The sequence below is a fragment of the Spermophilus citellus genome (genome assembly GCF_964194105.1).
Source record: "Spermophilus citellus genome assembly, chromosome: 4".
In the NCBI taxonomy this organism is placed as follows: Eukaryota; Metazoa; Chordata; class Mammalia; order Rodentia; family Sciuridae; genus Spermophilus; species Spermophilus citellus.
The window spans coordinates 160,259,909-160,284,626 of NC_138185.1; the positions used below are offsets into that span (position 1 = coordinate 160,259,909).

The 24,718-nt window shown below is 40.2% G+C and overlaps 1 protein-coding gene across 1 annotated transcript in view; it reads left to right on the top strand.

Moving 5' to 3' along the window:
* Positions 1-758: 758 nt before the first annotated feature.
* The window catches only part of FNTB (farnesyltransferase, CAAX box, subunit beta), a 78,081-nt gene continuing 54,121 nt past the window's right edge, over positions 759-24,718 (top strand). Inside the window, exons 1-2 of the mRNA XM_081289738.1 lie at positions 759-1,229; positions 24,653-24,717. Coding sequence (XP_081145864.1) covers positions 1,086-1,229; positions 24,653-24,717 — 209 coding nt within the window. The 5' untranslated portion in view covers positions 759-1,085. The remainder of the gene's footprint in view (positions 1,230-24,652; position 24,718) is intronic.

Here is a 24,718-nt window from a genome sequence, read left to right on the forward strand (position 1 = left end):
GCTCCTCATCATCTCTTCAGGTCTCAGCTTAAATACTGTACTCACAGAGGCTTGGCCTGACTACCCAATCTTATTTATTTATTTAAAAAAAATTTTTTTTGTAGTTGTAGATGAATAGTATGCCTTTATTTTGTTTTTATTTTTATGTGGTGCTGAGCATAGAATCCAGTGCCTCATGTATGCTAGGCAAGCGCTCTGCCACTGAGCTATAGTCCCAGCCCCCAATCTAATTAATTGGGCTCCTACACCCTTAGCCTCTCTTATAGATTCTGTTATTTTTCTTCATACCATTTTTATAGGTCATATATTTGCATTCACTCATTTAGTTCTATTTCTCTAAAATGTAAGGTTCCCAAGGGCAGGGACCTTGTTCATTTTGTTCACTTTTGTATTTCTCAGCTCCTTGAACAATCCTTTACATATAGTGGATACTCCATAAACATTTGTTGACGGAATGAGTATTTCTTTGATTGTTCCACTTATGCTTGTTCTATCACATTTTAGTTCTTACAATTGCACTGTTACTCCTAAGGGGGGAGGAGAAAATTACAATGCCCCTTCCTTCCATCACTGGGTACTGAGGATAGCAAATTCTGCTCATTTGCTAAGAAGCTACTGGCTTCTCTTGGGAAACTGTCAAAGACCCAAAGGTGCACAATTATTCTACTAGTAATAGCGTGACTGAGGCAATCAAGAGAGCTGTCAGAAAAGGTTTTAAAGTTACATTCATTGGATTCTTGGGCACCCCAAACTGTAAAACACTAGTGAATTACAGAATAAGCAGAATGCTGAAGTTTTTTTAAAAATTTGCATAACGAACCAAGGCATCTTACACCATCTGTAATTCAGATGTACACAGCCTTCGCTCCAGGAAGCGAGTTCCTGCAGCAACCTATCTGCCCAATGGGGGGCGGCAGCATCTTAGTAACTCACTCCCTGAAGATGTGTAGGTGGGAGGAGAGATTCGCGTTCAAAATCTTTTTGACTCTACCCACACTCCGTAGCGCCTTAGCCCGCTCGAGTTTCAATGCGCGTTGTTGCTGGACGAAGCGGAGTCCTATACACCGCCCGCTGCTCTCCTGATCATGGCTTCTCCGAGTTCCTTCACCTACTATTGCCCTCCATCTTCTTCCCCTATCTGGTCAGAACCGCTGTACAGTCTGAGGCCCGAGCACGCGCGGGAGCGGTTGCAGGACGACTCGGTGGAAACAGTCACGTCCATAGAACAGGTGAGGTGGCAGGACTGGGCGAGGCGCCCGCGCGGGGCCTTCTGGGAGCGGCAGTCCCATCCGCCGGGTTGCCGGGGTGCGGAACTCAGCGCGGAACTACGCCTCCCACAGTGCACCGCGGCGCCCTCTCTAGCATGCTCTGGGCGCCCAGGCTGGGGCTTCCGCGTGCAGCGTTTGTGGGGCCCTATTGGGTAGGGGTCGTTGTCAGAGTTGAGGTTGGGAGAGAGGATGGGCCCGGGTCTTCTCTGCCTCAGAGAGCAGAGAGAACCTGTTCTGTGCCTGGAGCCCTCAACAGCTCGGGCGGATCAGTCAGTCCACTTCATTCTGCTGGGACGTCGGGAGGTTCAGGGACAGTGCACTTTCCTCCACTTGCTTGCAATTTCGGGACGCCGAGAGGACCGAACGGCCAGACTCCGTTCAGGCCATCCCATAATCTGTTGATTTCTGACGGCCGTGCCAGGTTGGGGCCTGCCTCGTGATGGTTTTTTTGGTGGCTATTTGGGCACCAGTTATGTACATGTTGGACACAATATTAAACGCTGGAAGTACAGAGAAATAAAACAGTTTTTGACCAGGAACCTGGTTGGGAAGACAGGCAGGAAAACAACAGTTTGGAAGGTGCAAAAATAAAATACGAATTTTGAAGTATTTTTCATTCACTAAGGCCTAGAGATAGAATCGAAACTTGTCATTTTGAAAAGTGGGAAACTGTAGTGAACTACAGTTTCATTTTTTTTTTCTCATTCCCAAACTGGAATTGTTCCCAAATTTGTTGTTGTAGAGCTGTTTAACCATCTGTTACTAGGAGGAGTGGTCAGGATGATTCTTTTTAGCACTAACAAATAAACATCCTGCTGCTTACTAAAATAAGATATCTTAGTAAGATCAGTCCCCACGCTTATTAATCTTGAAGGGAACTGCTTTGTTTTTCATACCTGAATCTGGGTGCCTCTATGTAGGCAAAATTAGTAGCAGTAATTATTTTACTGTACCATTAGGACTTTATATATAATTATACATTTATAACAAAACAAGAGCTTGAATGCATGGTTATATGTTTAGTAGCGGAGGGAATATTTTATGCTTTATGAGTTTAATGAATAGTAAAGGAAACCCTTACCTTTTAAACGTAGCTCCTCAGGTTAGTTAGTTCACCAGTGTATCCTACAAAAGTTTTGCAAAGGAGCACAAAGACATCTCCCATCAGGGAAAAACCTACAGGATCTTTGCAGTGTTCCTAAGTGATGAATTGTTGAGTTGATTCAGGACAATTCTGTTTTCTTTTGATTCTTTAGACTATGAGATTATCTTTTCTTTTTCTTTTTGCCTTCTCATCCCTGATGTTATTCTTTATGTAGTTAACTGAATTGACCTAGAAGATAAGCTAGGGGAGAAAAGGAAATCAGAAGTTGGTCTGTTAATTAAGAGGCCAATATAGAGACTTCTATGGGTTGAGAAGCAAGTTAAAAACAGGGACATGATAAGGAGTAAATTAAAAACAGGGACATGATAAGGAGTTTTTCTGATCTGCTCTTTCTCTGTTTTATATACTGCTGCACCCCATTCCCCCCTCGTAAATTGCTGAAGTTCCTACCTGCTTAGTCCTACGTGGAAAACACCAACAAAAATAAGCAGAAAAACAGTAGATACAATGAGCAATGCAAAAATGGATTTAAGGTCCTTCATCTTCAAAGGACTAGGCCAAGGCCAGGGCTGAGAAAGGATGCTAGGTCCTGATATGTTATTATAGAGCATCTTTCAGACATGGGCCCAAAGATATGATAGGTAGTATAGCATTTTATATTTCTTTACCATGTCATAATTAGCTCACATTTTAGGTTTTAGATGATTAGTTGCAGTTAGTAGAAAGAAATGTGGTATCTCATTCTGTGGCTTTCTCAGTGTTTTTTTTTTTTATTGTTGGTCGTTCAAAACATTACATAGTTCTTAATATATCATATTTCACAGTTTGATTCAAGTGGGTTATGAACTCCCATTTTTACCCCGTATACAGATTGCTGTATCACATCAGTTACACTTCCATTGATTTACATATTGCCATTCTAGTGTCTGATGTATTCTGCTGTCTATCCTATTCTCTACTATCCCCCCTCCCCTCCCCTCCCCTCCCCTCCCCTCCCCATTTCTCTCTCTACCCCCTCTATGTAAATCATTTCTTCCACTTGTATTATTCTTCTCTTACCCCTCATTTCCTCTTATATGTAATTTTGTAAAACCCTGAGGATCACCTTCCATTTCCATGCGATTTCCCTTCTCACTCTCTTTCCCTCCCACCTCTCATCCCTGTTTAATGTTAATCTTCTTCTCAAGCTCTTCGTCCCTACCCTGTCCTTGGTTACTCCCCTTATATCAAAGCAGTCATTTGGCATTTGTTTTTTAAGGATTGGCTAGCTTCGCTTAGCATAATCTGCTCTAATGCCATCCATTTCCCTCCAAATTCTATGATTTTGTCATTTTTTAATGCAGAGTAATACTCCATAAATGCCACATTTTTTTTATCCATTCATCTATTGAAGGGCATCTAGGTTGGTTCCACAATCTTGCTATCGTGAATTGTGCTGCTATGAACATCGATGTAGCAGTGTCCTTGTAGCATGCTCTTATTAGGTCTTTAGGGAATAGACCGAGAAGGGGAATAGCTGGGTCAAATGGTGGTTCCATTCCCAGCTTTCCAAGAAATCTCCATACTGCTTTCCAAATTGGCTGCACCAATTTGCAGTCCCACCAACAATGAACAAGTGTACCCTTTTCCCCGCATCCTCTCCAGCACTTGTTGTTGGACTTCATAATGGCTGCCAATCTTACTGGAGTGAGATGGTATCTTAGGGTGGTTTTGATTTGCATTTCTCTGACTGCTAGCGATGGTGAGCATTTTTTCATGTACTTATTAATTGATTGTATGTCCTCCTCTGAGAAGTGTCCCCGCAGTCCCCGCGGGCTCCCCAGACCGGGGCCAAAACTGTTCCGGGAGTCAGAACCCAGCCGCCCCGAGCTCAGCGCACGCTCCACTTGGAGCTGGCCTCAACACGCAGTCTCCGCAGGTTCCCCAGCCCTGGACCAAAGCAGCCCCGGGAACCAGATTCCGGCCGCTCAGAGCCCGGCGCACGCCTTGCCAGGAGCGAGCCCCTAGGAGTATTCTCCACTGGTTCTCCAGCCCCAAGCCTGAGCGATCTGTCTGCGAGACGCAGGCAAATACCAGCCTGAAATCACCTGTTCCATAGCTGAATGAGCTGAGATCAGTAGAAAACAGGGATGATTACATCAGCTCTCCAAGATGGCGGCTGCTGTCCTCCTCCGTGGTCCGACCGGTGTCGAGAACCGAACTGGACCGCTTCTCTCCTCTGTCTCAAAGCTGGAACTCAGCACTAAGCACAGCCATTGCACCACTGGCAGGAGCCCCCAGAATCCACATCGCTGCACCCCCGCTCTGGCACCTCGCCGCTTCCCAGCGCGCCGCAGACTCCAGCTGCGGGGCGCGACCCTCCGTGTGGAGAAATTGCCTGCATCCGAGCCCCCGCAGCCGAACCTCGCGCGATGGAAATCCGTCCACTAGATTCTGGAGCACCTCAATTTCACTGGAAATTCCCAACAAGATAGCCTTCAGCTGTTTCACCCCGTCTTCCTCCCGCACAGTGATGCGGCGCACTGGGGTGATGCACTCCCTTCGCCGCCATCTTCTGCCTCCTCAGTGTTTTAATAATCATGATAGCAACCATTTATTTGGTCTCAGCACTGTAATAAATGTTCTCTGTACATTGTATCATTCATTGCAGATGAGAATACTGAGGTTAGAGAAGTACCAGATTGGTAAGTTAATGATGATACATTCATCAGAAACAGCAACCTTGTTAGGGTATCCTACCATTGTTTACAGAGGATGCTCTTTTTCTTTTGGTTTTGACCGAAGCCTCCATATATTCACAGGGATTTACTGACTGCTCAGTTTTGTGCCATTGTAAAAAAAAACAAATGCTGGGCTGGGGTTGTGGCTCAGTGGTAGGGCACTTGCCTAGCACATGCAAGGGCCTGGGTTCGATCCTTAGGTCACATAAAAATAAATTGTGTTCAACTACAACTAAAAAAAAAATAAATGTTTAAAAAAAAACACAAAAAAACGAATGCTTGTCATTTCCTCTCTGATTATCAGGAGACTTATTTATTTGGAAGAACCCTTTGCTGGGGGTCGTCTGTTTCATTCATTTTTTTAAAAAATATGTTTTTAGTTGTAAATGGTTTTTTTATTCTATTTATTTATTCATATGTGGTGCTGAGGATCGAACCCAGGGCTTCACACATGCCAGGCAAGTGCTCTACCACTGAGCCACAATTCCAGCCCCTCTATTCATTCTTTTAACAGATATTTGATGGACTTTTATGTGTTAGGCTCTGTTCTAGGCACTTGGCAATAAGTCAGTGAACAGAGGAGATTGATTTGATGTTTTTAGGAAACTTGTTCCAGGTCAGGGAGGTGTCAATTAAAGAAAAAATATAGGTCTGGAGGTGTAATTTAGTGGTAGAGTGCTTCCCTGGCATGCACGAGGCCCTGGGCTAATCCCCAACTTTACCACCACAAAATTAATTAATTAGTTTATTTAAAAAATAATAATAAATAATTAGACATGCTGTGGAGATCAATAAGGAGGAAAACAAGAGGTGTTCTTGGAATGGTGAAAGATAAAACTGATGTTACATTTTAACTGAGACCTGAAGTACATGAGGGAATAAATTATGCATGGATCTGGCAGAAGAATCTTCTGAGGAGAGAGCAGCAAGTGCAAAAGTCCCGAGGCAGGAGAGAGCAAGAGAGGAGATGGGATAGCACAGAACCTGATCGGCTGTTTATAAGTATTTTAAAACTGGGAAACCACTTGGCTAGATAGTGTTTATTTATCTCCTAGATTCACTCGGTGCTTTTCCACGCATCTCCTGGGGTACATCAGATTCCCTTGCCTAGTGCTGCTGGTTGTTTGGGGACATGGAAGTATTGCTAGGAGGTGAGAAAGAGGGAGAAGAATACAGTGTATTTCTTCTCTCCTGCAGGGTTGTGTGGGCTAGAGTTTCTCTAGACTGAAGGTCACATCTCAGATATCTTTTCCATAGAGCTCCCTGTCTCCCTTTCCACTCCTTTCCTTCACACCTTCAGGTCTAGAAGGGTTCAAGTGCCCTGGAGTTCCCCCGCTCCAGATGTTGTATTCGCCTTTGTGGGTTCTCTACATCTGCCCACACCTTTTTAAATAGTTCCTATGTAAACTCTCCTGGATTCACCTACTTTGTGCCATCTGTTTCCTGCCAGGACTTAATGATCCATGATCAGAGCAGATAGTGGGGAGGCGAGGGTGGATGCGGGGAAACCAGTTAGGAGGCTATTGCAATATCCTGGGTGAGGTGATGACAGCTTAGCTCACGGTGACGGTCATGGAGGTAATGAGAAATGGTAGTTTTTGACCGTATCTCCCTTGACAAGTGTTTTGTGGTGGATATGATGCAAGGAGGGCCTTTCATGATTCCAGAAACAAGATGCGTTGTGTTAGAGCTTGCCTTCTGTATTGTGCATCTGGAGTCACTCCATTGCAAACACTGATTCAGGCCAGTAGGTTAATGCTGGTAGTCTCCGTGATAGCAGTCTTGCCAAGATGGTTGTTTACAATAGGCACTACTCCTGTTTTTCTTTTAGTTTGCCCTTGAACAGGGGCCAAACCTTCCTCCACTTGAAATGACACAATGTCATTAGACAGCATTCAGTCAAGTGACAATCAACTCTGAGGAGACAATAAAAGAGTTATTAGTTTTGGTTTCTATTCTCAAATTTTTTTTCTCTCAGGAAAAAAAGGATGCCTGAATCAATTACAGAGTGCTGGTTATTACTGCATTGCCTGGGAAATGGAAGAGCGCTCTGTGGCCTGAGAAGATCGGGATGACTTTGTGGAGAATGTGGAACTGTGGTTGGGCACTACAGGGTAGAGTTGGGGGAACCATTCCATTAGAATGACCCCATAGCGGGGAAGACTCAGGCTTGACTGGGGCACAACAAGGATGATGGCCTACCCAGATGGAGGGTGCAGGTCAGATATGGTAGGAAATGAGGCACGCTGGAGGGGTGTTGAGAGCAGGATCAAACCTGCTGCTTCAGACATGCTAGGCAAATGCTCTACCACTGAACTATAACCCCAGCACTTCAACTTTATTTTTATTAAAATTTAATATTGTCCAGCTATAAGGCAGTCTTAGATATCAGATTTCCCTATGAAAAAGTCCCCAAAAGGTTTTTTGGTCATGTTGAAGATACTTGGACTTTTAGGCATGGCAGTGAACAAATCAAAAGCCTACTGATAGAATTATGTTTAAATTTACGTACCTCGAGGCTAGGGATGTAGCTCAGTTGTAGAACATTTCCGTAGCATGTGAGAGACCCTAGGTTTCATCCCTAGCATTGTAACACTAACCAAATAAATGTACCTATATCATTTAAAAATCATGTACTTGCTAGGGATGTAGGTCAGTGATAGAGCACTTGCCCACCATGTTAGAGGCCCTTGGGCTTGATCCACAGCACTGTAAATAAATAAATAGAAAAAATCACATACTTTATAAAGTAACACTAGTTTAGAAATATTGGTTTCTCTTCTATTATTCATAAAATGTTTGTCTTCAAACTTTTTATATGTCTTTTTTTTTTTTTAATATCTCTAGCCCACCTACCACTTTTTATTTCTTTTCATTTTTTAGTACTGGGGATTGAACCCAGGGACACTCTACCACTGAGCTACAACCCCATTCCTTTTTATTTTTTGAGAAAGGTTCTTGCTAGGTTATCCAGGCTCATCTCAAACTTGTGATCCTCTTGCCTGGGCCTCCTGTATAGCTAGGATTTCAGACTTTCACCACTATGCCCAGTTTTCACATGCGTCTTTGACCTCATAAAGATAAATAAGGATATTGTGTCCCACTACAACTAAAAAAAAAAAAATTAAAAAAAAAGATAATGAAAGGCTAGTTCAAATTGGTAACTTACGCATGGAAGTGCGAATTTACTGGAATAATTGCAAATTTGGTATATAATTTATCTTCTTTCATTAATACTATTAACCAAGGCTGTCCAAACTAGACCTTGTCTGAGGTTGTTTTAGGCTACTGCTTCATCCTCACGTGTTTTTTTTATTCAAAATAAGGACAATGAAAGAGCTCCCTACAGCAAGAAATACTTTTGTAAGTATTTGATTATAAAGTGAATTGTTTTTTCTGAGGGATAAAATTTTTTAGGAAGAATCTTGCTTTGTATTTATCATATTAATGATTCTTTTATCACAGCTTAAGCAAAAGTCTGGATTTCAGGCAGCAGATCTGCTTTCTGGAATGGTCCTCCCCTGGGAGAGAGGTAGATGTATGGGGAAGGGAAGTGATGGTCCACAACAGGAGAGTTGGTGCATCCTGTTGTCTCTAGACAGAAACTATGAGAGAGGAAGTACCAAATGCATTTATTGGTTTTTACCACTTGTTGGTGAATAGAAATTATTCTATGCTTCTATTGATTGGATTTCTAGGGGGAAAAAAATGAGACATCTTTTAAGCAAAGTTGTCAAGAATGTAGGTAGATGGTTACATTTTCATTTATTTTTTGCCATGACGTCTAAATCCGAGGGACATCAGTTAAGACACTTAATCTCTGGCCCCTAGAATCTAGCACAGTCTGTCCATTATTAAAATGCACAAACTGATACCATAACCGAGTTCTGCTTCCTCACAAGTTGAAGTTTGAATATTAGAGAAGCACGCAGAGGCAAGCATATAAAGCAGGATTTATTTTAAAAGGGGTAACATAGACTTCTTCCAGGAGGGAGAAGGGGGCCATAGCTAGTATTCTGGTATCCCCCCAAGAGAGGTGTTCTGCCCTTTTTATATCTCCTAGGCTTCCTTTGCTCTCCTGACCTCTTCCCTAATCTTTCTCCTTCCTGTGTACCTGACTAGGCCCAGGAATGCTCAGTGGGAGAGTCAAAAGGTGGGAAACAGGTGGGCTGAAGGGGGAAGGGCAGGATGGAGCAGCCTAGGACACTTTAATTAACAACTTCCTGTAGGGAGGGCTAATTCCTGGGTCCGGTTTCCTTAGCAACAGGTTAGAGCAGGGCAGTTTCTTGATAAGAGTGGAGGAAGGGCTCTAAAGGAATTAACATTTCAATCTCTCAGGGGACTGTCTCCTACTTTCCCAACTCAAAATTGGCCTCCTTGATCCCACCTGACTCAATTTACCTATCTATACTGACTGCCTGTCTAATTCAAGCTTCAAAACTAGTACACACATTCAAATATATTGTATATATCTGTGTACACATATAAATATGTATTTGAGCTTACATTATGTACTTTAAACATATGCGATTATAGTATTTACACACACACACACACACACACACAGTTAAGTAAACCTAATAACACTCTGTACACAGAATGACCTAGCCCATGCCCTGTCAAGTAGTATAAACTTCTTCCGAATTAATAAACCTTAATTCTGAATTCTCGTATCTCATTTTTGCTATATACTAAGTGATCAGTTACTTCATAGCTGGAGGAGGTGAGAGATGTATTAACATTTGTGGTGTTATTCATTAAATTGGTTTGTATAGGTTGAACTGAGAACCTATCAGGTATTACATTGTTTTGATGGAAAAACAAATGACATCTAAACAGTGCACTTATGGACGCTGCACTTTGGGGGCACAGCTTTTTTTCTTTTTAAAAAATGTTTATTTATTTATTTATTTTTATGTAGATGGACACAACACGATGCCTTTATTTTTATGTGGTGCTGAGTGTGCAGGTGCTAGCTAGCTAGGCTAGTGCTCTAAGGCTGAGCCACAATCCCAGCCCCAGGGCACAGCTTTTTTGTGTTGTGGGGACCTGCTTGTCTGTGTGGTGTGAGTCAGGAAGCATCACAGAACTAAGTACTTTTGTTCCTCTAAGATTTTTTTTTTTTTTTTTTTTTTTTTTTGGTGCTGGGGATTGAACCCAGGGTCTTGTATATGCAAAGCAAGTGCTCTACCAACTGAGCTATATCCCCAGCCCCTCCTCTAAGAATTTTTTAAAAATATTTATTTTTTTGGTTATAGGTGGACACAATAACTTTATTTTATTTTATGTGGTGCTGAGGATTGAATCCAGTGCCCCACACATGCCAGGCAAGCGCTCTCCCTCTGAGCCACAACCCCAGCCCCCTTCTAAGAAATTTTTAATGGGGGCTGGGGATGTGGCTCAAGCGGTAGCGCGCTCGCCTGGCATGCGTGCGACCCGGGTTCGATCCTCAGCACCACATACCAACAAAGATGTTGTGTCCGCCGAGAACTAAAAAATAAATATTAAAAAATTCTCTCTCTCTCTCTCTCTCTCTCTCTCTCTCTCTCTCCTCTCTCTCTCACTCTCTCTCTTTAAAAAAAAAAAAAGAAATTTTTAATGAACAAAAATAAATAATAATGTAATTAACAGCCATTTTTGTGTAACCTAAAATTAACTGTTGTTAACTTTTCTTTTTTTCCTCCTTCTGGGTGTTTGTTTAAAGGAAACAAAACAGCCAGAGTTTCCTTTAACCATATCCACAGTTCAGTTTGCCTCCCTGCCCACAGCATCTAGTTCTATCATGAGTTGGATGTGTTAATTCTTCTACTTCTTCACTTTCCATCCTTTGGGGAATGCATAAACAAGTGTATTTGTGTATTATTTTTTAAAAAAAGTTTATGTAAATTATCATGCTCTCCCATCTTGTTTTTTTTTATTTAACATTTTTTAAAAATCTCAATAGAATGCATATCTACTGTTAAAGATAATTTTCAGAAAAGGTGAAATTATGACTCATACAGATAAGAATGAACATGTGTTAAAATTTTTATTTTACTCATATATGAAGGAACCAGGCAGATACTATGGCCAATTCAAACAGTCAGAAAGCAAATTCGTATAGAGTAAAGAAATTGAGTTTCAAATAGGAGCAAAACAGGCTTTTCCATCGAGGAGAGGAAAAACAAGTGAAAATGGTAGGACAAGACAGTGTGCATATCTATCAGTAACCTACACACAACTCAGAATTCAAAGACAATGCATGGTTTTCCATTGAAATACAAAAATTTTTATACATGACTGTGCAATATTCCCATTGATGAGTCCAGAGTTCTTCTTTTCTTATGGGATGGGGCGGAGAAATAGAGATCTCTTTTAAAGATGTAAATTTCTCTTACAAAAGGGTAACTTCTGTTCTGTTTTCAGAGCTTGTGTCTGCTCTTTCTTAAAATAATCAGCTCAAAATAATCCTATACTAAAGAGGATTATTTTGGACTGATGTATTCTGTTCTCCTACAGTCTTATTTTGGGATGCCATATTCTGATCCCCTGCATCTCCCAAACATTAGGTTATTTGTTCAAATAAATGTTTTATTTCTTAAACATTAAAACTATTCGTTGAGTGGAAGCAGTGCTTGCTTGGTATACAGGAAACCTTTGGTTTGATCTTCAGAACCACCGGGGTGGGGGTGGGGGGCCCTTTAAGAAAAAAGGAAAAGAAAAGTTATTTATCTTTGTTTATTCTTTGCTAGTTGAGAAGAAATGTTTGGTGAGTATTTAAAAAAAATAAGAAGTAATTATGAATGAAAAAGGTACCATTTGAAGTAAAATCCCATGCATCAACTTCTGAATTAAAATTTAGTGACTTTTACTACTACTAAAAACCTTTGATCTGTCAAACATTAGCATTATCAGAATTCTCTGGAAGGCTCCTTAAAAACAGTTGAGTGGCTGAGCCCCTGTGGCTCATGCCTGTAATCTCAGTAACAGGAAGATCACAAATTTGAAGCCAGCCTCAGAAACTTAGCAAGGCCCTAAACAATTTAGTGAGACCCTGTCTCAAAATAAAAAGTAAAAAAAGACTGAGGTATAACTTAGTGGTAAAGCACTACTTGGTTTAGTTCTCAGCACCCCAAACAAAAAAACGAAAAATAGTTGAATGGACCCCATACCTATAGGTTCTGATATTTTAGTCTGCGCCTACCTGAGAATGCCTGAGAACTTACATTTCTAATAAGTATAGCTAGTTCTCAGTGAATCTGCTCCTGGGCTATGTTATTTTTTTGTTGTTTGTTTTGTGGTGCTAGGGATGGAAACTGAGCCTTGCACCTGCTAGGCAAGTGCTCTACCACTGAGCTTTTCCCCAGCCTCTGGGTTACTAGTTTTCTAGCACTGCTCCCGTGGGGAGGTCCTCTCTCTCTCTCTGCTCTTCAATATGCTTTTGTTTAACTAGTGTGGGTGAGCACAAAGCAAGCTCCTCAGAGGCAGGAATCTTTTTCTCTTTTGTTAGAGATATATTCCAGACACCTAGAACATAAAGGAAAGATGAGAAAGTGTTGGAAATATTTCTTTGCACTTTTTCTAGTAGTTTATTGTGAAATTTCCAATATAGCAGTTGGAAGAATTTTATAATGAATAAGCAGTTTACTCATCATCTAGATTCTTTTGTTAACATTCTGCTGTATTTTTAAAAAATCCACATTGATTCATTTGTTCATTTCCCTATCCTATATTTTTCTTTGGTGCTGAGGTCCTAAAGCACGGTAAACACATGTCCTGCACTGAGCTGCACCTCCAACCTCTAGCCATCCTTTCTTTTTTCTTTCTTTCTTTCTTTCTTTTTTTTTTTTTTTTTTTTTTTTTTGGTACTGGGAATTGAACTCAGGGGCACTTGACCACTGAGCTACATCCCCAGCCCTATTTTATATTTTATTTACAGAAGGGTCTCACTGAGTTTCTTAGTGCCAGGCTTTTGCTGAGGCTGGCTTTGAACTCGAGATCTTCCTGCCTCAGCCTCCCAATCTACTGGGGTCCATATTTTCTTAATGAATTGTAGATATCAATGTATTGTTTCCTAAATATTTCAATATGCATGTCCTTAATTAAAATTTGATATTTGTCTACAGTTTTTTTTCTTTCAAGATAAAGTTCAGAAACAATAAGATCCGAATATCCTAAGTATACATATAAACCTTTATGAAGATAGGGAACATCACCATCACTCCAGAACATTTCTTCATGCTTCTTCTCAGTTGGCCGACTCCTATCCTCTTCTGGGCAACTAGTGTCTGATTTTTTTTAATAGGTTTGTTTTGCCTTTTCTAGAAGTTTAAGTAAATGAGGTCATACAGTATGTGTTCTTTTGTGTAAGGCATCTTTCATACAGCATGTTTATAAGGTTCATTCACATTGTTCTGTGCATCAGTAATTGTCCCTTTTAAAAGGCTGAATGGTATTTTTATTTATTTTTTATTTTTTTAATCATCAGTGGACTTTTATTTTATTCATATATTTGTGTGTGGTGCTGAGAATTGAACCCAGTGCCTCATACATGCTAGGCAAGTGCTCTTCCACTGAGCCACAACCCCAGCCCTGAATGGTATTTTTATAAATGTATTACAGGGTTTTTTGTTTGTTTTAAAATCTATCTTTGCCAGGAATGGTGGCACATGCCTCTAATCACAGCAACTTGGGAGGCATAGATATGAGAATCACAAGTTCAATATCAGCCTCAGCAACTTAGTTAGTCCCTAAGCAACTTAGTGAGATGCTGTTTCAAAATAAAGCAGAGGATGTGGCTCAGTGGTAAAGCGCCTCTGGGTTCAATCCTCAATACCCTCCCCCACCCCCAAAAAATCCATCCTTGTTGGGCATGGTGGCGTATGCCTGCAGTCCTAGCAGTTTGGAAGGCTGAGGCAAGACGATTGCAATTTGAGGATAGCTTGGGCAATTTAGTGAGACTGTCTCAAAATTTAAAAATTTTAGGAAGAGGGTTGGGGATGTAGCTCCATGGTAGAGCACCTCTGGGTTCAGACTCCAGTGTTGCAAACAAACAAGCAAACAAAAACTATTCTATTACTAGACAAGAGCTGTTTTTAAAATGTGGCTGTTATGAATAATGCTGTTATGAACACATTTATAGAAGTCTTCATGTGTTTTCATTTTTTTTTTTTTTTTTTTTTTTAGAGAGTGAGAGAGGAGAGAGAGAGAGCATTTTTTAATATTTATTTTTTAGTTCTCGGCGGACAACATCTTTGTTGGTATGTGGTGCTGAGGATCGAACCCGGGCCGCACGCATGCCAGGCGAGCGCGCTACCACTTGAGCCACATCCCCAGCCTGTGTGTTTTCATTTTTCTTGGGTAAAAACCTAGAGGCAGAATTGCTGGATCACAGGGTAGGCGTATTTTTACTTTCATAAGAAACCACTATCCTTTACCATCATGGTTGTACATTCACCAGCAGTGTATGAGAGCTTGGATTGTATATCCTGACCAGCATTCAATGTTGTTGTCTATTATTCTACCAATGGATATAGAGTGGTAATTCATTTGATTTTTTTTGTACTTGAGATTGAATCCAGGGATGCTCTACCACTGAGCTACATCCCCATCCTCTTTTTCTTATTTTGAGATAGGGTCTCTCTAAATTACTGAGGCTGGCCTTGAACTTGTGATCTTTCTTCCTCGGTCTCCTGAGTGACTGGGATTACGGGCATGCCCCACTGCACCTAGTTTCATTGTATTTATTCTTTAATTACCAGAAACACTTTATAGTAGAATTAAGCATTTATTTGTTCATGATACCTATAAATGCATTGTGTATGTGTGTATTCAGATTTGTTATACTTCTCAAAAATCTTTCTTATACCTAGATAAGGCAGTCATGGTGGCATCTGGGTACTAAGTGTTTTGTTGTAATTCTTTTTTTTTAAATATTTATTTTTAGGTGTAGATGGACACAACACAATGCCTTTATTTTTATGTGGTGCTGAGGATCAAATCTGGGTCCCGCCTGTGCTAGGCGAGCGCTCTACCGCTGAGCCACAATCCCAGTCCTTGTTTTAATTCTTAGTAACTTCCTCCAATTTTTTTTATATTTCAGATTTACAAAAGAATTGACATCACCTGTTTATTCTCCACCTAACCCCCCATACAAACTAAAAAATTGCATTTTAAAGAGGATACAATTATGACTCATACAGATGTAAAATGACTATGTTAAAAATTTTTATTTAACTCATTAATTAATAAGGGAATCAGTAAGGTATTATAACTATTTGGAAAACTCAGAGTAGTACTAGAGTTTTCAAATGAAGGTGCTGGCTCTGGGAATTCCAGTGAATCAGATATGGCCACTCTTCCCAAAGAAATAAAATAAAAAGTAATGGTGAAAGGTGGGAAAGGAACTTTAGTCTGTGTAGCTATACTGAAAAGACAAGGGGACCAGCTGCCCTGTCTTGGCGGGTACTAACATGAGCTTCAAGGTTAAACAGAGGAAGAATTGGGACAGGGCAAGAGGTATGCATAAGTAGGTAGTCTTGGTCAAACTGTGGTCTGGTTGATAATTATCTCAGTTCTGGTCTTGGAAGGTGGCCCAAAGAAGTCTTATTGCTTGAGGGGGCAATCCTGTTCCCATCCTGAGATGATGGCTCCTGCTTAGGGGGGGCAGCCTCAGTTCCTGTAATTAACTCTCATTGTGGAGGATAGTCTCGCCATGGGGTGATCTGCCTGAAATGCTCTGCTGTTTCTAGAAGGTTTAGGGCAATTCCTGCAGTCCTCTAGGTACCGCTCTGGTGGGTTTAGACCAGGCTGTGGTAAAAGCTGGCAGCTGATAACCTTACTTATCTTGGTGTCTTCAGTCTTGAAGAGGGATGGTCACTTGAATGATGAACATGACTACTTGAGAGTTGAGCAAGAATCTGACCCAAAGTTTAACATGATAAAAGGGATACAAAATGAAGGCAGAGATGCCAAACTTTTTGTCCTGCTTTAAGTTACCTTTTGAACATCTACAGGCTCAAATGAAGAGTCAGTGCTTTTTACCAAAATCAGTCATTAACAGTTATAACACTGTTATAAAATACCATCCACTTAGAATCAGATAAGGAATGATAAAATGCAAATAGAGCAAAACTAGGCAGTATCTATAAGGCAGTGATTCAGTGTATTTCACCTGCTGAAATTTGTGTGTCTATACATGGAAGCTATTTGCATTACTAAGTTTTCTACAAGTTAACTTCTCCATCAATAGAGTTGTGAAATAGTCTTGTCAAGGACAAAGGTGTTGGTAACCCGTGGATGTCCTAGCCAAGACACAATTTTTCCTTTGATACAGGTGTTTATATGTGTGTATACATACATGTATACATATATAAATGTGTGTGTATATATATATTTTCCCCTGAATATTTGAAAGTGAAAGCATTCTCTAAACACATCATTCTTCTATATATGGATATTAACATTATACCTCAGAAAATAAAAATAATTTTATAATATCACCTAATATTCAGTTCATTTAGAAATTTTCCTAATTGTCCCAAGATTTTTAAATAGCTTATATTGTTTTGAACCAGATCCAATCAAAGTTCCTTTATTTCAGGCTATTTTTGAATATCAGAGAGCTAATCTCTGTGACTAAGTCTTCAGTGACTGATCCTGTTGGCCCTTCTTGGAATGTTTTCATGTAGCAGAGTTTCTAAAGCATATCGGATGCTTTAGGCTTCTCTCAGGAGAACCATATCACTTTCATTAACATGGTTATGAACTGTGTGCCCTGTGCCCAAGGGAAATGAGCCTTTAGGCCTTTTGCTGTTTATGCAAAAGAAAATTATGTGTTGCTATGGGGCTGTTAAACAACCTTTGCATTGTAGAGGCTGGTAACTGCCTTGCCTATGGGCGTTTTTATGCAGAAGGAAGAGATTAAACTGACTATTCTCTCAGTTCCTATGGGATGGAAAGGGAGTATGAAGCTTCAAGATAAAAGGAGAGGCCCAGGAAAGTGGGCATTATTTTAGCATCCCTGTATTGAAGTTGATTGATTATTACTCTTTTTTTTCTGAAGTAAGATTTGAGAGTTGTGACATGTTCACAGTTCTTCATGACTTAGGTAACTTTTTAAAAAATAGGTAGCCTCAGTTTCCTGATATTTTCTCCTTTCTTCTTTTCTTCCTTTTTTTTTTTTTTTTTTCCTTTTGCAGTGCTGAGGTTGAACTGAAGGCCTCATGCATTCCAGATAAGCTGTCTACCACTGATGTACATTTCCAGCCAAGTTCCACTGTATTTTGGGGAAGGTGTTACTGGGGATTGAAATCAGGGGCAGTTGACATGATCCACATCCCCAGCCCTATTTTGTATTTTTATGTAGAGACAGGGTCTCACTGAGTTGCTTAGTGCCTCGCTTTTGCTGAGGCTGGCTTTGACCTCATGATGTACCTGTCTCAGCCTCCTGAGCTGCTGGGATTATAGGTGTTCACCACCAAGCCCAGCCCCTATTTTAAAGTGAGGATTTTAATAAAAATTTAAAAGGAATTGAATTATATATCTTGTGTATAGATGTTATTCAGTTATGAATTCTTCCTTTAATTCTGTCCCAAAGGCTAAATTTCTCATTCTGCTAGTGTGTTGGAGGTCCCCAGTGCCATTTCTAGGTTCACTGATTTACTGCAAGAACTTAGAGATATATAGTTTTATTTATCATTATGATGTATTATAGCAACAGGATACAAAGTAAAATCAACAAAGGGAAGAGACTCTTAGGTGAAGTCTAAAGGAAACAGGCACAAACTTCCAAGGGTCCTCTCCCAGTGGAGTGGAGGGGCAGGAAAAAGTCCTTATCCTCTACCATCTTGGGCCATCTGGCTAGGGCTCTATAAATTAAAGTAGTGAAAAATTAATGAGATAAAAACAATCAGAAGTTTATTAACATGTACGTTACACAGATACACACAGTAACCAAAGGGATGGGTAGAACTTAGGTGTATTAGTCAGCCTTTTATTTCTGTGACAAAATACTCAAAGGAAACAACTTAAAGAAGGAAAGGTGAATTTTGGCTCACAGTTCAGAGCCAATTTTGGTCATTTGGCTCTATTGTTTTGGGCCTTAGGTAAGGCAGAACATCAAGGGGTACATTCTAGACACAGTTGTGCACACCTGTCTGTAACCCGAGTGGCTTAGGAGGCTGAGACAGGAGGATTGCAAATTCAAAGCCAGCTTCAGCAACTTAGCAAGGCCCTAAGCAACTCAGTGAGAACCTACCTCTAAATACAAAATACTTTCAATAAACAAAGGAAAAGTGGTTTGGGCTTCTCTGTGGGAGAAAAAAGTTATAAAATAAGAGCCAGAAAAAAATATGGAAATGAGTTATTTTGTAAGGTTTGGCAAACAGATTTGTGTTAGTGCTTCTCCAATGATAAGTTAAGAGTCTACCTGTTCCTGCTAAGAAAAAAGGAGATATTTTCTATAAAATAAGTGTAAAAATTTTACAAAAGGAAACGCGTGCCCTGTTTGTCAGGCTTTTCCTACATCTGCTGGTTCTCAATGGCCATTAGCTCAAAATAATCTGGGTGCCAAAGAGGAATATTTTGGGATAACATATTCTGGCATCTTTTGGAAGTCACACAGGATGCTCTTAATTCCTCCAGAACTGACAGTGTAAATTTTCTAGGTTTGTTTATTTGTTTTGTAGTACTGGGGATTGAACCCAGGGTCTTATTTATACATATTAGGCATGCGCTCTGCCTCCGAGCTGTATTCTCAGTCCTGTAGCATTGATTGCGATAACACTTGCAAAATGTTGTCTACTTGGGAAACTAATTAGAGATTTAGTATCTACACTTTTTATTGGGGGCTGGTCACATAGGCACCCTTTGCCTAGTCATCATTCAGACTCCCAGAAGGAAAGTTCTCTTTAGCATAAATGTGATGTTTATAGGTTTAGGCACTGTAACCCCTTCTTATCAGTTCTAGGAATGGCAGGAACCCTCTCAAAATGTAGGTTCCCAGACATCAGTCTGGGGTCCATCCTTCAAGCAGGACTTTCTAAATATAGAAGTCTCAGGTCTTTCCTATTAACTCTCTTTCTTTTTATACACAATTACCTTTTCCTTCTGCTATGAGAATTAGAACATTCAAAAAATGCCTGATCTTACTACTAACAAATTTACTCAGATTTTATATAATACCTGCAGGCTATATGAGGGGGAGGAGAGGCAAAAAGGATTTCCATATTTTGGGAATTGCTTTGATTTTTTCTTATCCTCTGATAAGTACCTTTTTAAAAACCTAAGGCCTCATGCCTGCTAAGCATATGCTCTGCCACTAAGCTACCTCCAGCTCTGCTAAATATTATTTTTAAGGTTGTGTTCTCAAAACATACTATGTGCTCTGAGGTGATATTTTTCTATCAAAAAATATACCAGTTTCAAGGTTTTGGGATGTGGTTTAGTGATAGATGCTAGCCTAGCATATGTGAGGCCCCAGGGGCATTGCAACAACATTTTATATATATCACATGTATAACATAATATTGTATATCATATATATTAGTTCCTAAAAACAATCCAAAAAATGGGCATAAAATTTTTTCTAATTATATATCTAATAGGAGATCTGTATCTAGAATATATAAAGAACTATTATAATTCAGTAACAAGGCACCCATTTTTAAAAATGGGTAAAGTATCTACATAGACATTTCTCTAAAGCATATATATATACAAATGTTCAATAAGCCCATGTAAAGATCCTTAACATAATTAGCCATCAGGGCACTGCAAGTCAAAACCAAAATCAAAACACAGATAATAACAACTATGGGTTAGGCTGCAAAGAAACTGGAAGCTTTATATACTGCTGGTGGGAATATAAAAAGGTATAGGTGCTTTGGAAAGCACCCTGGCAGTTCCTCAGGAGTTAAATGTAGAATTACCACAAGATCCAGAAATTCTGCTCCTAGATATATGCCCAAGAAAAATGAAAAATATGTCCCCCAAAAACTTGTACCAGAAAGTTCTGTAGGGGTAGCAACCATAAAATTCCTTTACTTTCTCATCAGAAGGCCCACAGCTGACGTTCCTGGCCCAGAAGACAGGTTAGCAAGAGAAAGGCATGACAAATTTGTTTAATCTAAGTTTTGTGTGACATAGGAGCCTTCAGAAATGAAGACCCAAAGACCCAGGAAAATTGTATCTGAATGCTTAGGATTGTTAAAAAATGGGCAGCCATATAGAAATGTGATTGGATATAATCTGATGGTAACAGACTGCAAAGCCCGTCCACATTCTTCTTGTCCTGTCTGTAATATTCCTTCCCCCTAAGTATGGGCTAGGATCTCTCCAAAATGAGGGTCTTCAAGGGATAAGAAAAGGGAAAGAGTATGACCTTCTTATGGCTTGCTTTGGGGGAAAGGAATTTTAATTTTTATGACAATCTTTGGAATTCTGGTTTCTGTGACTTGTTTCAGGGGGAGGAGGGAGGACAAAATAGGAAGGCAATAGAAGGTGGGGCAGAACTTGCTTCTGAGGCCTTTCTAATGTTCTAAAGTTTAAAGTACTCTGCTTGCCAAATTGCTGTACTTTGGGATGTCATGTTCTGAGCCACAACAGTTTGTAACGCATATTTCGTATTAGCTAAAATATGGAAATGTAACAGGAAATTAGGGCTGCTTTTGCTAACAAGCACTGACTCTTGACTCTTCAATGAATAGTTAAATGTAGGAAAAACTGACATCTCTGCCTTTATTTATCTTATTTTTTTATTTGTTCTAATTAGTTCTATAATAACAGAATGCCTTTCAATTCATTGTACACAAATGGAGCACGACTTTTCATTTCTCTAGTTGTATATGATGTAGATTTGCGCCATTTATGCAGTAGTACATGTACCTAGGGTAATGATGACCATCTCATAACACCATCTTTCCTACCCCCCATGCCCTCTCCTCTCCCCTTCCTCCCTTTTGCCCAATCCAAATTTCCTCCATTCTTCCCATGCTCCCCCACTATACATCTGCCTTTATATTGTATCTTTCTCCTTTATTACCTTAAGCTTTGGGCCAGATTCCTGCTCTCCTCTGTGTGTAGATAAGTTAATCACTTATGGAGTTATCTGTCAAAACAACAAGACAAAACAAAAAAAAAAGGTAATACAAGGTTTATTTGCCCTAAATTTACCTTATCTACCTTATTCTCCTTCAAGATGAGGATACCAAGATAAGAGTAGTTAAGGTATTTTCAAGACTTGTTGAGACAACTCCAGCTTTTACAATAAATATCCTGTTCCAGACCCCCTGGTTCAGTGCTCTGAAGTCTCTAGTCATTGATCTAAACTTGCAGTTATCTTGGATTCCAGGAACAGCAGAACCTCTCAGGCAGATCACTGTATGATGAGCTCATACCCCCAAGTGAGAGCAATTACCCCATGACAGGAACTGAGGCTGTCCCCCAAGTGGGAACAATCATCTCAGAATGGGAACAGGATTGCCCCCTCAAGCAATAAGACTTCTCTGGAACCACTTCCTAGGACCCTAGCTTGACCAAGACTACTTAATTATGCATACCTCTTGTTCCTGCCCCAGTTACTTCCTGTGTGAAATCCTGAAGTTCATGTCAGAACCCTCAATGACAAAGCTGAGATGTTTGATTTGACTCCTCTTCCCAATATGACCTATTGATTATAAAGTTCCTTTCCTGCTTTTCACAATTACTTTTTACATCTGTTTTTTGGGGTGAGTGGCAGGACTTGATTTGTTTTGAACTCCCAGAGTCAGGCCTCTGGCCTAGGTCTCCAGTAACAGAAAGAGCCCAACTGTCCATCAACTAATAAATTAATAAGTGAAATGTGCTGCTATATCCATAAAACAGAATATTACTTGCAAAATAATACAGTTGAATATCCACTACCTGAAATGCTTAGGACTAGAAGTATTTCAGAGTTTAGAGTTTTTCAGGTTTTGAAATATTTGCATAGATTTTCCAGGTTGAGCATCCCTAATCTGAAAATCCCAAATATGAAATGCTCCAAAATCCAAAACTCTTTGAGCATCATCTCAGTTCTAAAATTTCTAAAAGTCATTGAGTCATATAGTTTAAATGAATGAACTGAATGGTATATTAATTATATCTCAATAAAGCTGTCAAAAATACATCAGTGCTAAGAGACAATATTTGTTCATTTTTATGTACAGCTTGACCTGTTCATAGACAGGTGTTTATTAAAATTCATAACTTGAATTTTCAGCATGAGTCAGTTACTGCATTGGAATGCAAGTTGTTCATTCTGAAGAAGTGTGATTAAGAAGTCTAAAGAGAAATGACACTACGTTGGGAGTATTTTTAGCATTTTCCAGATTGCAATAGGGCACATTTCCACATTTTTTGTCAGGTATATTAGTTTAGAAATAAGCCCCCATTTTCCTTGTCTAGTGCATGGCTGCTCGTGTTGCCCAAGTGGGAGCTGAAGAGGGACTTCTCTTTAAGGAATTCTGGTCTGGAAGGTTTTTCCCAAGGGATGTGTCAGAATGCTAAGGAGAAGGTAGATTTGCCCATTAGCCCTTGAATAGTATTAAGTCATACAGATTTGAATAGGTTTGTGTGGGTGAAGGAAGTGAGATTTTTTTCCCAGTTGGTTTTGTTTCATTCAGAATTCATCAACTCACTTGGATTTGACAATACATCCTAGGCAGATCTTCATATAAGGTTCTTACAGATATATGCTTCTGGTATATTTTCCTGTCCCATTCAGTTTCCTGCAAATACCGTCTGTGTTCCATTTAGTCTAGTGCTATATATTAGTCCCCTGAGAGTGTCTGAAATGGAAAAAGATTCTTTATAATCTTGGACAACTTTCTATTCCTGCCCAGTCAGGTTCTCAGGGTGGCTTCAATCTGTTTCTTGAGATTATGAATTCATAACCAGATCATCCCTCAAATTCATCTTCAAGTGTAAATACCAAAAGCATATCATAAAACCAAACATAAGTGCATTTTAAATTGGCTGCCATTCTAGAAGATTCACATCACGGCTTCCCTCATCATCACAAATAGTTTTTGTGCACTTGTCAAAGGGACTGGAAGCTCTGCCTCAACTGGATGTTTCAGAGATAAATGACACTTATTTTAAAATTTCTCAGGGAGGGCTGGGGATGTAGCTGAGTGTAAGGCCCTGGGTTCCATCCCCAGTACCTCATACACATGCACACCAAGAACATACTTTTGAAGTGTAGGGGAAGAAAACAGTTGTATCCTCTACCCTTCTGAGTTCTTGGCTGGAACTCCCTATAACAGAGGGAGGATTAACAAAAGGAAAACAAACAGGTTTATTAACATATATGTCATGTATATATGGTAGAAAACCATGGATAAATGAGTAACTCAGAGAAGGGGTCTCCACGTTTATAGAGCTTTTTCCACGAAAAAAAAAAGAAGAGTGTAGGGGAGCTAGGAAAAGTAAGCAAGAGGAAGATTTGTCATGCAGATTTAAGTAGGCTGCCTTCTGCATTGATTAGTTTCTTGTATTTTATTCTTTTTTCTCTTCTGGCACCCCAGGAGAAACCTCACCTTTACAAATGGTGGCCTCTTTTGTGGACATTTATTTCCCATATAAATTGGTATTCTCTACACTGTATTCAGAGGTTCTTCTATATCTGCAATTCCTCAAAATAATCAGTTTAAAACAGTCCTTGTGTCATTGAGGCATATTTTGGGGTAGCATAGTCTAGTCTCCTGCAGAAGCAAAAGGTAGGTAGGTGCCTCTCTTCATCTGCTCCTGAGTGCATGGTGCCAGGAAGCCAACACCAAAACTGCCATTAGTTTGGCTAAAATGGATTAGATTACTGGAGGAATTGATGTGGTGCCAGCATGTCACAGGGGATTGGCTGTCTTTCTGTTTGTCCTAAGCCTGTCAATCCTGAAGGACCTCTGAATCCAGTTACAAACACTGTGCCATCCAAAACCCCAATGGGGGGCAAAAACAAACCACCAATGAACAACTCCAGCTGATAGGATTTGCGGCCATTTGTGGACAGCTCAAGTTCATAGTTGTCTTGTAATAGAGGTGTCTTTACAATTGGGAGATTTCAGGAAAGACCCAGTCTAACCTGCTCTCTTTCAGTTGCTTTTGCCTTCCCAGCTTCATCTCATGCTGGGAGCAGAAACTGCCCCCCAAGCTCTGGTGCAAGTTGGACCTGCAGAACCAGAACTGCAGTGTGTGTACATTGTGCTTCTCAGCTCCTGGCACCCCACAGCCTGGCCAGAGTTGCAGTCATAGGCACTCCTCTTGGCTCCCTGCTTTTGCCCTTTCCCTATATAATCAGAGAGCTGTTGTCTGAATGGGGAAGAGAGTTTTCTAGAATAATCTGGCCAAACTGAGAATAAATTCCTTACTTGCTTCACCAATATCTTTATTTCTCTGTCAATTAAACTCTAGGCATTGGGTGACCAGGGCTGGTCTATTAAGACCCCTGGGTCAGGGCTTTGGCTGAGGACTCCAGTAACAGTCTCATCTGTATTTGTTGTTTTTTTTTTCTCTCTCTCTCTCTCTCTCTCTCTCTCTCTCTCTCTCCTGTCCTACATCCTTTCCAGGCCAAAGTAGAAGAAAAGATCCAAGAGGTCTTCAGTTCTTACAAGTTCAACCACCTTGTACCAAGG